The sequence below is a fragment of the Petaurus breviceps genome, unplaced genomic scaffold (genome assembly GCF_028583685.1).
Source record: "Petaurus breviceps papuanus isolate PSGF00001 unplaced genomic scaffold, PetGlider_PUasm1.0 171, whole genome shotgun sequence".
NCBI classification, from domain to species: Eukaryota; Metazoa; Chordata; class Mammalia; order Diprotodontia; family Petauridae; genus Petaurus; species Petaurus breviceps.
The window spans coordinates 11122207-11137475 of NW_027185754.1; the positions used below are offsets into that span (position 1 = coordinate 11122207).

Sequence of the window (15269 nt, forward strand, 5' to 3'; positions counted from 1 at the left end):
ATCATCTGGCTTCCGTTTTACCCATACTTTAGCTCCTGATTTTATTCTATCAGTAGAACCAAATCCTTCAGTTCCTGTGACAGTTATTTTGGAAGGAGGGTCAGTTTTTACAAGTGGCATTGTTTTACAAGGAACGATAATCACTTGAACTATCCTATCATTCTTGTGAATCTGTATGGGCCCTTCACCTAAATTCTGGAATGTTACAACAATTTCTCCTTGATAATTAGAATCTATTACTCCAGCCAATACATGTATTCCTTGAGCTGCTAATCCTGATTTGGGTAAAATCTGTCCAAAGTGATTTTTAGGGATTCTTATGCATATCCCAGTGGAAATTTTTCTTACTTCTTTCCTGTCCAACCAAAAGTCCTCTAAACAATGTAAATCATACCCCACCGAACCAGGTGGTCCTGGGTACAGTGCTGGGACATCTGGCCTCAAGGTCCAATACTCAATATTTGGGATCTTGTATGTTTGTTGTTTTCTAATTTGCAGATTGGGGGTCATCATTCTGGCTAGAGGTGTACTTCCTCCCAATGGTCTATTATTCAAATTACGCAAAGCCATGAACAAATTATCCTTCCAATGTTGATATGAATTATTGGAACTTAACTTCCTCAACTGTTCTTTCAGTAATCCATTCATTCTTTCAATTAACCCAGATGCTTCTGGATAATATGGAATATGATATATCCATTCTATATTGTTTAGTATACAATACTTCTTCATTTCATTGCCTTTGAAATGTGACCCATTGTCACTTTAAATCTGCATTGGGGTTCCATAATATAGACTTATGAGATCTAGGGTTTTACAAGTGTTTTTCTGGGTTGCATTCTTATAAGGACAAGCTACTAGTACACCTGAATAGGTATCAACACAAGTACATATAAATCTGCATCCTTTATCCAGTGGTAGTGGACCAATATAATCTATTTGCCAGATTTGGGCTGGGACTTTTCCTCTTACTATCTCTCCAGTTACTACCCGAGGAACAGTTCGCTCCTTTTCCAATTGACATATATGACATTCTTCTGCTATCTGTTTTAACAGTGAATGAGAGATACTAATACCTCGATCTTGTGCCCACTGGTGTGTGGCCTGGACCTGGCATCAAGCATATTAAGAACTGACCTCTCAAATGGGACCCCTAAGGACAGGGACAGCTCTACATCCGATTTCAGCAGCAAGTAGCCATAGAAGAAGAAATCTTCACCCCTTACCACAAGATTTTGGGGCCCCATTTGTTCGGGGTGGGGGGAATGATGGGGAGCTTGTGCTCAAGCCCCACCCTAAAATATGGTTTTTTGTGTTTATTGTGTGCTATTCTTGTTATATTGTTGTGAAATTTTGTTGACACCAGTTATTCCTACTGTATTTTTGCCAAGTAGGGGACATGAAAGATCTTGGGGCCGAATGTAAGGGTTATGGGATTTAAAGATCTCCCATGCCCCATGGACGTGCTGACATAGCAGAGCAAGAGAAAGTGGAAAGCCGAGCTAACGGTCCTGCAGTTGGCAGTTGGTGGCGGTTGCCTTTTTTTTTTTTTTTGAGTTAGGACTCCGGCTGAGCACTGCCAGGGGCCGGAGCTGCTGGGAGTGCTTCCAGGACGCTGGGTGGTTGCTGTGAGTGGGGAGAGGAGGACCTTTGCCTGAGGTAGCCTGTTCTGTTTTAAAGGCTTGAAAATGTGGGTGCTTTCTACTTTATCTACCTGTGCCAATGTCATAACTACTCTGATGGCTTTCACTTTCTGGTTTTGGGACTCAGTCTTTTGGTATCTTAATAAATTTTCTAGTTTATTTCCCCAAATGGCAAACCTGACGTATTTTGTGATGGATAATTATATCAGCATATTTGTAATCTCTATAGGCATTGTGAATATGGCATTGCTGATACAATGATTTGAAGGATCAGTTGGATTTAACATTTTTATTTATGACTTGCATGAAGATATAATGATGGTATGTTTATCACATTTGCAAATGACACAGAGCTGACAAGGATAGCTAATTCACTAAATGACAAAATCAAGATTCAAAATGATCTGAACAAGCTGGAATGATGGGCAAAATCTAACAAGATGAAATTTGATGGGAATTACTATAATTTAAACTTTAAGGAATGAGTATAACTTACATTTTAAAAAGTCTACAACTAAAGTGCAGCATGGAAGAGATATGACTGTTCATGTGAAAAAAAAAAAATTAGGAGTCTAATGGACCGGACACTCAATATTGAATCAGTCTAAAAAACTAATGTAATGTTAGCACACATTTAAGGAAGCGTGTTGTCCAAAGCATAAGCAATAATAGCCACATTATAGGTTCGAATTAGGCTGTAACTGGAAAATTGTGTTTAGTTCTGGGTAAGATGAGTGAATGAATAAATAAAACATTTATTAAGCACTTAGTAGATATGAAACACTGTGACAAATGTTGGGGATACAAAAATAGGTTTCACTTGTGTCAGATGGAAAATCGCATAGTCTTTAGAATGCAACAGCAAAGCATATGTGGTTACCTGTTTAATGTCATTTCCATCGATAAAATCACATCAGTTTCTGATGTTGAGTCATTTAATGGTGCCATGGATTTGAGGGCAAGAATTTTTTTGTATCTTGAATAACTGTGGCTGTAGCACCTGCAGGAGCAGTTGGTACACCAAATTTCAACAGGGTTTGATCCCTAGCATGATGGTTGAGGGCACTGGGTTGTAAACATTGCTCTTACTAAGGCTTTGGGGTTCAGATTCCTAGGTCATCAGCATCAGAGTCTGATGGGAGATGGTCAAGGTAGCTGTGGTGGTTTGACTTGCTTGGCACATTGTCCCTCAGGGTGCTCTGGTGCTTCACCTAGACTATCTTATTTGTGCCCTGAGTGGTGCTTGGTTGGCACTTAGTGAAAATGGCTAGCCTTTTTTCTACAGGAGTTCTTTCCTATATGATGGGCGTAAAGGCTAAGCTAGAAGCAGGACTGGTAGTCTGGAGGGTGATGCCACTCCCAGGGTTCTTGTGCCTGTGTATCTATTGGTAGCAATTGGTCAGCAGTTGTTGCTGGTGGTGAGAAGGAAGGTAGGCCCCCTCTTTTCAATGATTTCTCCCCTCAGTGATGGCTACAGAGGCTGGGGCAGAAGCAGGCCTGATTGTTTGTGAGACGCTGCTATTCTTAAGTCTCTGGGGTTGAGGGTGCTGATCTGTCTATTAGCATCTGAAGGGAAATATTGGTCGAAGTTGGGGGGAGCTTCTTGAGGACAGGGACTGGCTTTTGCCTCTTTCTGTATCAGTCACTATATCAGCTTGCACGCTATCTTGGGGAGGAGGATGTAGAAGGAAGGAGGGGGAAAAATTGGAACTGCAAATCTTATAAAAGTGCCTTGCATAATGCATGCTATATAGCCGGTGCTTAATAAGTGTCAGTTGATTGATTGGTTGATTGTTGGTTTGATTTGCCCAGGAAATCCTCCTGTCTCTCATTCTGCTATTTGCTGCTTCAGCTAGGCTAGCTTGACTACTCAGTGCTATTTGAAAAATGTTCTGACATGCTGGAGTGAAGCATGAGCTGGGTGATGAGGAGACTCTAAACTGTGTGGCATAAGGAATAATTGAAAGAACTGGGGGAGGCAGAACTTATATTATAGCAGTCTCCCTCCCTCCCCAAACTTCTCCAAACAGATCTCTCAAACATGACCAAATTCTGATGGGGAAATCCAAGATAGAGTCACCGTGAGTCATTTGCCTAGTTATTGCTCATTTTAGGAAGACAATGAGGTCTGTGGGCACTAGGGACAGAGTCTGGCTAGGAGCATTGCATGGGGGTACTCTAATACCCAGGGAAAGGCTACATACAAAAGCAAGTGGAGATATAGGACCTGTACTGGTGTACCTGCAGACACATTTTGGGGCACTTTGCTAGGAAAAAGTGCCAACTGACAGCTTTGTAACCCCCTACTTAAATTCCAGGTCACAGATCTAGGCCAAACTGAAGAACCCCCTACCTACCCTTTGACCCCAGCACAGACCCTGTGGTGTGCAGAGAGGAGCAGGTTCAGAAGCAAAGCAGCGGTGTATCTCTGAAACCTGCAGACCTCCAGAGGAATGAACAGGGTATGAATTCCAGACCAAAGGGGAGTCTGCAGTTCTATCAGTCTGAGCCAACTGACTTTCTAAGCTGGCTGACAGTGATTGAACCCAGCAGCAGCCTGCTATTGTACATACCCAAACCCAGGTCAGGAATTGGAGAACTCACATGAGGGAGCCAGCAATCAGACTTTATCCTAGAGCAGGCCACTTTGGGAGCATTGAAAACTTACAGGTATCTCATGCCAAGATGTCCTGAAGATCCTAGAACAACAATTTTGAGCATTTTTGAGCAATATTGAGCATTTGCTCAATAACTCAAGAAAGCAACAGAAGGACCAGACCTTCCTTATTGAAATGTGTATACCCTGGCCCTAACATCAAGTACATGGTTACAAAGTAAGCTGAAAGAATAAGCGAATGACAAAATATATATATATATATAATTTTTAAAAGTTATTATGGTGACAGGTATACTTAAGATGCAAACCCAAAAGTAGAGAATGACTCAAAAACATCTATGTGTAAAGCCTCAAAACACAGATTAGGTACAAATTCAAATTCAACTAGGATTCCTAGAAGACATGAAGCAAGGGTTTCAAAAGAATAAAAAAAAAAGTTTTTGTCAATGAAATGAGAATAGTAGAGGGAAAAAAATAGGAAAGAAGTGAGAGCTATGGAAGAAGGAATTAAAAAGGAATTCAAGCAGTTTGCACAAGAGATACAAAACTTTGCCTAAGCAATAAACTCCCTGAAAAGTAGAATGGAACAAATAGAAGCCAATGATTCCATGAGATAGCAAGAAATATTAAAATAAAGTAAAAAACCTGAAGAAATAGAAGAAAATATAAGATATCTAGTAGGAAAAACAACTGACCTGGAAAACAGAAGAGGCAAAAAAATTCAACTATCATTGGACTACATGAATGTTGTGATTGATACAAGAGCCTAGATAGCTAATTTTAAGAAATCCTCAAAGAAAACTGCATAGATCTCTTAGAACCAGAAAGTAAAGTGAAAAAAGAAAGAATCATTCATCACTTTCTAAAGGAAAACTCCAAATGAAAACTTAAAGGAACATTATAGCCAAAATCCAGAGCTTCCTGATCAAAGAAAAAAAAAGATACTGCTAGCAGCCAGAGAGAAAGAATTCAAGTTCCAAGGATCCACAGTCAGGATCACACATGATTTGTCAGCCATACTAAGAGCTTGGAATACAATATTCCAAAAAGCAAAGAATATAGATTTACAGCTAAACTTACCCAGAAAAATGGAGTATAATTATACTGAGGGAAAATTGGACCTTTAATGAAATAGAAAACTTTAAAGAATTCCTAATGAAAAGACCAGAGTTAGGTATAAACTTTGAAGTTTAAACACAAGTTTAAGAGAAACATTAAAAGGTAAACAAATACAAAATGTTAAAGGACTAAACCAGGAAAGTTTACTTACATTCTAATATGGGTAAGTTCATAGAGGAAGTTTAATTAGAAAGAACACTTGGGAGTGGTTCTGTTATGTCTTGATGATCTTAGGAATGAAAAGGGAAGGGAAGAGGAAGACATTGTGGGGGAGAGAAAGGTTAGAGGAAATTATCTCATAATCAGGGTATACAAGTAGATCTCTATATAGTCTGTTATTAAGCATTTATTAAGTGCCTACTAATGAGGCCAGGCAGTTCTGAGGATAGAAAAGGTCAAAAGAAAATTCCTGTCCTCAAGGAATTCATAATCTAGTAGAGAAGACAATAAAAGATATGCAAAAAGAATCTATATACAGGTTAAATGGGAAATTACTAAGAGGGTAAGCTCTAAAATTAAGAGGAGTTTGAAAAGACTTCCTATAGAAGATAGATTCTAGTTGGGACTTGAAGGACAGTAAAAGTAAGAGGCCAAGATGAGGAAGAAGTATATTACAGACATAGGAGACTGATAAAATGCCTGGAGGGGAGAGATGGAGTGTTTTGTTCCTAGAACAGCAGGGAGGTCAGTATCACTGGATCAAAGAGTATTTGGGGGATATAAGGTATACAAAGACTGGAAAGTTTCAGAAGGGGCTTTGTTCTGAAGGGCTTTGAATGCCAAACAGGATTTTTGCATTTGATCTCGGAGATACTAAGGAGCCACTGGATTATTGAATAGCGTATGAGGGGTGACCTACATGGTCAGACCTGCACTTTTGAAAATTACTTTGGTAGCTGAATGGAGGTTGCATTGGAGTGGATAAAGACTTGTGACAGGCAGACCCACTACCAGTTGTTTTAGGTATTAAATAGGCTACATAAAACTTTGTCAGTGGTGGAGGAGATACTATACACAAAAATTATATATCTTAAAATTCTTAAGATTCTTTGCATCCTATGGATATTGTTGTCAAGGTTATTAACATTTGTATGACTCTCAGTGTCACTTCTTTCTCTGTTTGATTTGCTTTGCATCCTGTAAGGGACTGTAAGCTGTAAGGGACAGGGTTGATTTTTACACATGGTTATTTCTCTGAAAATCCTCAGATAATTTAACATTCTAAAATAAATTTCCAAAGATAGTACTAATAAGGAAGCAAGTGTAAATAATTCTTCCCTCTAAAATGACTAAGTGAGAATTTAATAAAATTTCCAAAACACACTTAATTTCTCTTCATTATTTTTCATTTCAGCTTCAATGGTGATTTAATCCCTGATATTTTTGGTGTCACAAATGTATCTAGCCAGCCACAGATACTGATGGGCGGGTAAGTAGATACTAATGTTATTATATGACAATATACATTATGTAAATGTTGGTCCTAGTCTGACTTTTTATGTAAACTGAAGCTAAAAGATTGATTCCTATATCTGTCATTGAAAAGTTCAATCCATTATAAATAAGACTATGATTTTGTCAGTTTTGAAAGGGTATTTTATCAGAATCTAAAATTCTTTTAATCAAAAGTAAATTTGGTTCCAGATTGTTTCTTAACTTGATAAAATTTTGTAATTCTCTGAGAAGTGGAAAATGTGAGATTTACAAGTCATTATTTAATCATTTGGTTTTTAGGTGTGTGTTTAGGGTTAGAACAATTTCATTTAAATATGATGGATTTTAAGATACCATGTCATTGGTAAATAGAAAACAAGCCTTAAAGTCAGAAAGATGTGGGTTTGAGTCCTGCCTTCTGATAGAGCCTACTGAGCAATGCCCTAGAAATGCCCTAAGATTCAAGTTGTAGGGCTGCCCTGCTAGGACAGGTTTTCTCATTGAGAATTTCCTATACTAGTGAAATAATCATAAGTCAAAACAAAACAAAAAAAAATTTAAATGATAACTTTTACTGGAACTCTCTTCTAATTATGCTAGCTCCCAAACTTTTACTTGTAGTATTAAATAATTCATAACTAGAATTTATGGAGCATCATCTACCATGGCACTTGCTTAGACCTACCGTGTTTCCCCGATAATAAGACCTATCCCGAAAATAAGCCCTCCCCTTACTGTGTAAGATTCCTCTAAAATAAGCCCTCCCCCGAAAATAAGCCCTATTGAGATTGCTACTGTAGTGAAGGTGATCCCCTGCGCTACATGCTACATTACGGTACCCTCTGTATGCACCGTCCCCCCCCCTTCCCCTCGTGAAACGCACGCCGTGCTCCGAGCTGCATCCAATCAGAGCTGCAGCAGTGAGCGCGTCATCCTGTTCTTCCCCAGTGATTTGCTTGCTGGCGCCATTGAGAGCAGTGCCACGGAGGAGAGCTGAGGCAGGACAACATAAGCCCTCCCCTGAAAATAAGCCCTCTGGTGTTTTTCTTTCCAAAAAAATAATAAGACAGTGTCTTATTATCGGGGAAACACGGTAGTTGCCTATTCATAAAGTGCTCATGTCAGTAGCCCAACTACACAATACATTCGTAGAAAAAGCTCCTAAGTACCTGTCTATAGCAGAGACCTTCACTGCATTTTCCCTGCAATGGAAAAGTCTTCATCATTTAAAAATAAGTGAACCATGGGCAAGATGTTTCTCATAAGAGATCGGTAGCTTTGTAATATCATTTTCTTGCTTCACAAAATCAATGTGCTGACAGTCAGAATGGTGTAAAGACTTAACTTTTACTGTCTCATTCAAATACCTAAAAATCTAATACATTTTCTTTCTTTGCTATAGGGAATAGTGCTTCTTTATGATTATTACTTTTTTGAACTACCAGTCACAAGCTCACAGATATATGTTTTCATAGTTCAAGGTTTTCTTTAAAAGCACCACACTTTTATTCAACCACATTTAAGGCAACTAGGTGGCAGAGAGCATAAAGTAGTGGATTTGGTTTCAGGAAGACCTGAATTTGAATTCCACTTCAGGTATCCACTACCTGTATGACCCTGGACAAGTTGTTTAATCCCTGAGCCTCAGTGGCCTCATCTGTAAGATGGAGAAAATAGCACCCAACTCACAAGGTTGTTGTGAAGATCAAATAAGATAATGTACAGAGTTTCCCCAAAGTCTGGACACATAGGAAATCTCATTAACTATGCATGTTTTCAAGAAATGAAATGAAAGAAATTCTCAACAACATTTATCTAATTAGCATAAATTTTAGCCATGACAATTTCATATGGAATAAAAGTTTTCATTAGTTACTGCGGACTATTTTCCATATTAATGAATTTAATTTAATTCATGAGAATTCCTATGTGTCCAGACTTTAGGGACACCCTGTATAGACAGCATTTTGCAAAACTTAAAGGGCTGTGTAAACATTAACTTATTATTGTTATTTTGATTTTTTTTTTACACAAAGAACATACTTTGGTACAACTCACAGTGAATTTACACAAACTTGAGGTAAATCTGAAACTAGATTCAATTTGAGAGGAGTATCTAGATACTTCTGGATTTTAGAGGGTTGGTGAGGGGGAAATGCTTCTATCTTTTTCCTATTGCCATATCTAATAGAATCTGGAGGAGGCCCTGTAGTACCAATGCAATATTTACAGCACCCATGAGCATGATAAATACCATGACTATAAGTATCGGATGACATTTAATCACAAAATATACCAGATTCTCCAGATAGAGGATCGAACTGAAGGATTTATTTATCCTTATTAAATGATAACTTTTACTGGAACTCTCCAAATCCCAAAACCAATAAGCTGATTCCATCATAGTACCAAAGATATTCAGAAGCCATAATAACGCTGAGAACCTCAGCGTCCTTCAGCCTTCCCACAAACCAATATGAGATCAACATTTACTCACAAACCTCTATCTCCTTAATGAGCATCCTCTCTCTCCCCCAATGTCTGGCTAGCTCTGAACCAGCTTCCTGTGGGCTCTGCTTCCCTTCAGCAAAACTCCTCCCATCACAAGCTCCATGTGACTACATTTAGCCTATCAGGCGGCAGAGTTTATCTTCACAGCAGGGAAGCTTCCTATGGGCTCTGCTTCACCCTTCAGCAAATTCCCTCCATCACATTCCCTCCATGTGATTACATTCAGCCTATTAGGGGGCAGAGTTTACTTTCAAAGCAGGGGAGGTCTTCAAACTAGGTCTGTTAAGGGACAGGGAAGATCTTCAAATTCCCATTCCCATTACAGGTCCTTAGGAGAAAATTGCCCATTATTCACCCCTTAGGATATCAGTTACCCAATAAGGTCTTCTGTGGGCCAAGATTCAATAGGTGGGTAATCCTTATCTTTTCCCTTCTTTCCCCAGTATTTTCTTTGCTTCCTTTAATATCTCTGAAAGCTCCATACCTGTTTATTCTCAGAGTGACAAGGTGAAGAAGTAATCAAAAGTGAGATGTTGTAAGCCAATTTAGTTTATTCACACAGTTCCTAGTGATGGTATTCAGATGGTCAATAACCCCCTCTTTGAAAACTGAGGAAATACTTAGAATATTTTTAACCTGTGTGACTTAACATTTAAAATAAATGCGTGTGAAATTGAATTTTTTTTTGGAATTTCAGAACTCTAAAATAGTCCATATTGTTATTCTGAATTTTCTATTTACTTTGCAAGAAAATTCTTAGAAATATTTTGCTATAACTTTGTAATGCTGTTCTTCTTTACTTGCTCCTAATACAAAGTTAGTAGCATATTTCCATTATTTCTTCTGAGAAAATATAGTTTTAAAATGAAATCCTTCTACTTCAAATTGTCTAATTCAAATTTTTAAATAAATATGTGGAATTATTATTATCTAGTATTTCACTGGACTTATGATCTTATCAATGTGAATATTTCTCTTCTAGTTCAAATTGTAGACCATCTATTCCTTCTCATCCTAATCTGCCTAGCCTTCTGGAGGTCATCTCAGTTTCCTCATCTCTAAAATGAGGGGTGTTAAACTCAATAACCTCTGTGACCCCTTCCACCATTCTATCACCTTGTGATCTTACCATGACTGTATTTCTTTTGACTTTTGTTGTCAGTAATCAGTTCACAGTTCATATAATGTTTTGTGATATAGTTCGGTGGTCACTATGTCTAACACCTTCCTGATTGTTTCTTGAAGTTCACAGAAATTCACTTGAAATTCAGAACACATAGATGTTAAGATTATGCGATATATAATCCTTTTACCTTTTTCATTTCCTAATGACACTGTTTTCCTTCTTTCTCCCTTGTTATCTACCTTCATATCTAGAACACCAGACATCAAAGTATATGTTGACTTGGTTGGGTGGATTTTATTAAACTCTTTGTACTATTTCTTATGTACTATATGTAATGTGTTGAATAGATGAGGACTCATATATGGACTGCCATCATCTCCATGTAGTCATTTGGTAATTGTTCATCAGCATTGCAAGATGAAATAACCAAATTTCCTCATAAAATGTTGTTTCTTTTTCTTTGGGTACAAGATGAACCCATTTCTTTTAACTCCTTTATTTGCTTCACTGAGGACCACCTGTAAGCAATCCTTTAACTAGTATTTCTTTACATTTTCTATTTTTATTTATGGCAGGAATGTTAGTATTGATTTACTTTACTTCTTTCAGGAGTGTGCCACCTTACTGGACATTAGACAAAGATCCCATGGTTGGAATACCAACAGTTAAGTTTTTAGAGGTCTTCTAAAAATTGTGTGATCCTTAGCATCTTCTGCTCTCTCTTTTTCTACCACTGCCTCTGTGGACATTGAAAGGGATACACAGAATTAAAGGATTTTTTTTTTCTTCATTTCATGGTTTTCCTAACATGGCCAAAGAATTCATTACTTAGTACAATAAGTTACCAATATGCCCTGCCTTGGCCAGACCCCACAGTCTGTTGTCAGATCTATACTTAAAGCCTTCCTAGCTTGGGAGAATCTTCTAGGACTTGCACCTACTGAAGTAATCTTGATGAACCCATGATCACCTACATTCCCTGACAAAGTTGTTCCATCAGCAGGCATTTATTAAGAGCTTACCATGTGCTAATTGTTGTCATTCAGTCATGTCTGACTTTTTGTGATTCATGTGGACCAACTGTTCATGCAGTTTTCTTGGCAAAGATACTAAAGTGATTTGCCACTTCCTTCTCCAGTTTTATGCAGGCAGGGGTTAGGTGAGTTGCCCAGGCTCACATAGCTAGTAAGTGTCTGAGGTCACACTTGAACTCTGGTCTTTCTGACTCCATACTATGTGCTAGGCAGTATGCTAAGCACTGGGATACAAAGCAAAACATTTTAATACAGAAGACTTCCTATAAGAGGGGAGCTGAAAGGTGGGGCGGGAGGAGTGCATAGCTAGGTGAGGCACAGTAGCTGGAAAATCAGGTTTGGAACCCTTCCCCAAAACTGAAGTTCTGGGAAGAATGGGAGAAGGATTTTTGTCAAGTTCTCACCAATGGGAGAAGGATTTTAGTTAAATTCAAATGGAAAATATCTTAAATAAATTTCATTTCATTAAAAATGAAATTCAAGTTATTGCCTTACAAAATTGACGAAAAGGATCAGAAAAGAATTCAAATGAAAATATTAACTTAATATTATTAATTAACTTTGCTCATCAGTAGTTGAGGACCAATTTCTTCCTTAATCTAACCTTGTAATGAATTAAAATAATGTGCCAATATGCCATATTCCTAGAAGTAGCACTTATCAAGTGTTACTTTTGTATCTGCCACAAAGCACAGGCAATGTTAATTAGAAATATCCCAAAATACAATGTATAACTGATATAACTCAAGCATTTGGAATCTTACTCTTAATGGTAAAGTGAAAATACCTATTATTTTGATCAAGGAAAAACTTAACATATTTGATATCTTTCCATGTTGCTGAAGATGTTCACTTGTGCGTTAAATAGAGGCAGCTAGGTAACACAGTGTATAGACAGCTCTAGTCAAGAGGACCTGAGTTCAAATTTAGCCTCAGACATTTACTAGTTGTGTGACCCTGAGCAAGTCACTTCTATCTACCTCAGTTTCCTGAACTGTAAAATAGGGGTAATCCTAACACCTACCTCCCAGGGTTGCTGTGAGGATAAAATAAGATAAAATTTGTAAAGTGCTTATTAGCATAGTGCCAGTACTTAAGCACTTAATAAAAACTTATTCCCTTCTCTTCCCCCTCATAGACCAAGCCCAAGAGTTTATTATTTAAATAGGTAAATGTGAAATATATGATAGAAAGGTATGCTACACACTTTGGTCCCAATTTATTCTAATTTACAAGTAAATCACGTGGAATGTTTGAATTCATATACCGTTATAACTGTAAATTTTGTGGCCATTTCTTCTTCAGAGGAGTTGTAAAACGAGAATTAAAATCTAGTTAGCATTTGTCGAGGCAGGAAAGAATGGATCTTTTTCATCATGATACTTCAGTGTTTGACTAAGTGGAGCACTTATATCATGAGCAAATTCAATAGAGTGAACTTCATTTTTACAGATAATTTTATTTTCTTGATACTAGATTAAGGATAAATTGGAGGTACTTGTCCATAATAGCTTATAATGTAATTATTGCAAAGGATTATGTAGATTTAGATTGGATCTTATTTTTTTAAGCTATATGAATGTGTTGAGATTTACATCACAAAAAAAAACAGATTGTAGGTAATCTTTAAGACAGTTGTTATAATCAGTATCAGCAATCATCCTCTTAATAAGCACAAAGGTTATTTCAAAACACTTCATAGTTCCTTTAGATTCTCCCTTAGCGTGCACATAACATCAGTTTTTATTGTGACTATTCCAAAGTTGTTTAGAGAAATCCATCAGTTTTTACAAAAAAAAAAAACAACCTATGTTTTCTAACATTTTTCATTGCTAGAAAAACATTTAATTCTAGGGGGAAATTCATTTATTGCCAGAATTTCTTCTCCAGTAAGATTTTTTTTCCTTTCTGTTTTCCCCAGACCAGAACTAGTGAAATGCTTTTCTATAAATCATGATCAAAGTGTCCTGTTGTTGGTTTTCAATTGAGAATAGATAGTTCTGTTTAATAGAAGTCTTGCAAAAAAGTTTCTTAATAGTCAGCCAAACCCTATTCACTATAAATTAATTATTTGTAATAGTAATATAATGTGTTGTTTTAGAATCTTAAGATCATAACCTTAGATCTGGAAAGGACTTTTGAGGTCATCTAATTCAAGACTTCATTTTTCCAGATGAAGAAATGTCTCTGAGAGTCAGTCAGTCAACTGGCATTTATTAAGCACTTACTGTATTGCAGACATTGTTATCAGTCATTACATTTGTATCTGACACAAAGTGCCGGTAATATTAATTAGCAGTTTCCCAAAATATAGTTTGTAACTGATGTGATTCAAGAATTTGGAATGTCATGGGTCTTGATGAAAAAGTGAAAATATAGGGGCGGCCAGGTAGCACAGCGAGTAAGAGCACCGGCTCCAGTGTCGGGACGACCTGGGGATCTAATCCAGGCTCAGATGCTTAGCACCCACCCAGGAACACCTGGCTGTGTAACCTTGAGCAAGTTACTTAACCCTGATTGCTTTAAAAGAAAAAGTAAAATATATATTATTTTTATCAAAAGCAAACTACATCTTCCAATGCTGCTAACATGTTCACTTGTGCTTTAAATACAAACTAGAAATAGAGGTAGCTGCTGGGTATCACAGTAGATATAGAACTGGGGGTACAAAAAAAGCCAAAAACAAAAAGAATGAAGCAAAAATAGTCCCTGCTATCAAGGAGTTCACAGTCTAATGGGGAAACAGCATGCAAACAGCTTTGTACAGACAAGATATATATAGAATAAAATGGAGGTAATCTCAGAAGGAGAGCCCTAAGATTAAGCATCTTAAAGATATGAGACTTTAGCTGGAACTTGAAGGAAGCCAGGTGAGCAAGGAAGCAGAGATGAGGAGACAGACACAGAGAGAGAGCATTCCTGGTCTGGGGACAGCCAGAGAAGAGGCTTGATGTTGGAAGAAGGAATGTTGTATGCAAAGAATGGCCAGAAAATAAGTGTCATTATATTGCAGAGTATGTGGATTAAGGTGTAAGAACACTAGAAGTATAAAAGGAGACCAGGTTAATTAAGATGGGTCTGAAAACCAAAAGGAAGATTTTATATTTGATCCTGGAGGTAATTGGGAGGCAGTTGAGTTTATTGAAGTGTGTGGGATGAGCTGGAGAAATGATAGGATCAGACCTGTACATTAGGAAGATTAATTTTACAGCTGAGTGGAGGGTTGTCTGAAGTTGGATGACACCTGAGGCAGGGAGACCAATCAACAGGCTATTGGAGCTATATAGATGCTAGGTGATGAGGGTCTGTATGAGGGCAGTCTCACTGTTAGAGGGGAGGAATCATATATGAGAGGTGTCATAGGAAGAAACTACACGACTTGTCTTGATTTCTGATTAGAGATGGATGGTGAGACCTTAAAGCACTATAGAAATGCTAGTTACAGCTCAGCGAGTAAGAGCACTGGTCCCAGAGTCGGGATGACCTGGGATTGAATCCGGGCTCTGATACTTAGCACCACACCCAGAAATAGCTGTCCATGTAACCTTGAGCAAGTTACTTAACCCCAATTGCTTCATAAATTAAAAAAAAAAAAGAAATGCTAGTTACTGTAATTGCTGCTTTTGTTATTGTAGTTGTTGGACATCTATCCTGAGATGTCTAGAAAGCATTTGGAAATTTGAGACTAGAGTTCAGGAGACCTCAGGGCTGGACAGGTTCATTGGAGAATCATCTGTGTGGAGATAATCACTGAAATCATAGGTGCTAATTAGATCACCAAGTGA

The 15269-nt window shown here is 37.7% G+C and overlaps 1 protein-coding gene across 1 annotated transcript in view; it reads left to right on the plus strand.

Annotated features, from left to right (window-relative positions):
* Positions 1-15269, plus strand: part of ITFG1 (integrin alpha FG-GAP repeat containing 1) — a 282016-nt gene that overhangs the window by 40179 nt on the left and 226568 nt on the right. Inside the window, exon 5 of the mRNA XM_069082555.1 lies at positions 6734-6808. Within this exon, the coding sequence (XP_068938656.1) occupies positions 6734-6808 (75 nt within the window). The remainder of the gene's footprint in view (positions 1-6733; positions 6809-15269) is intronic.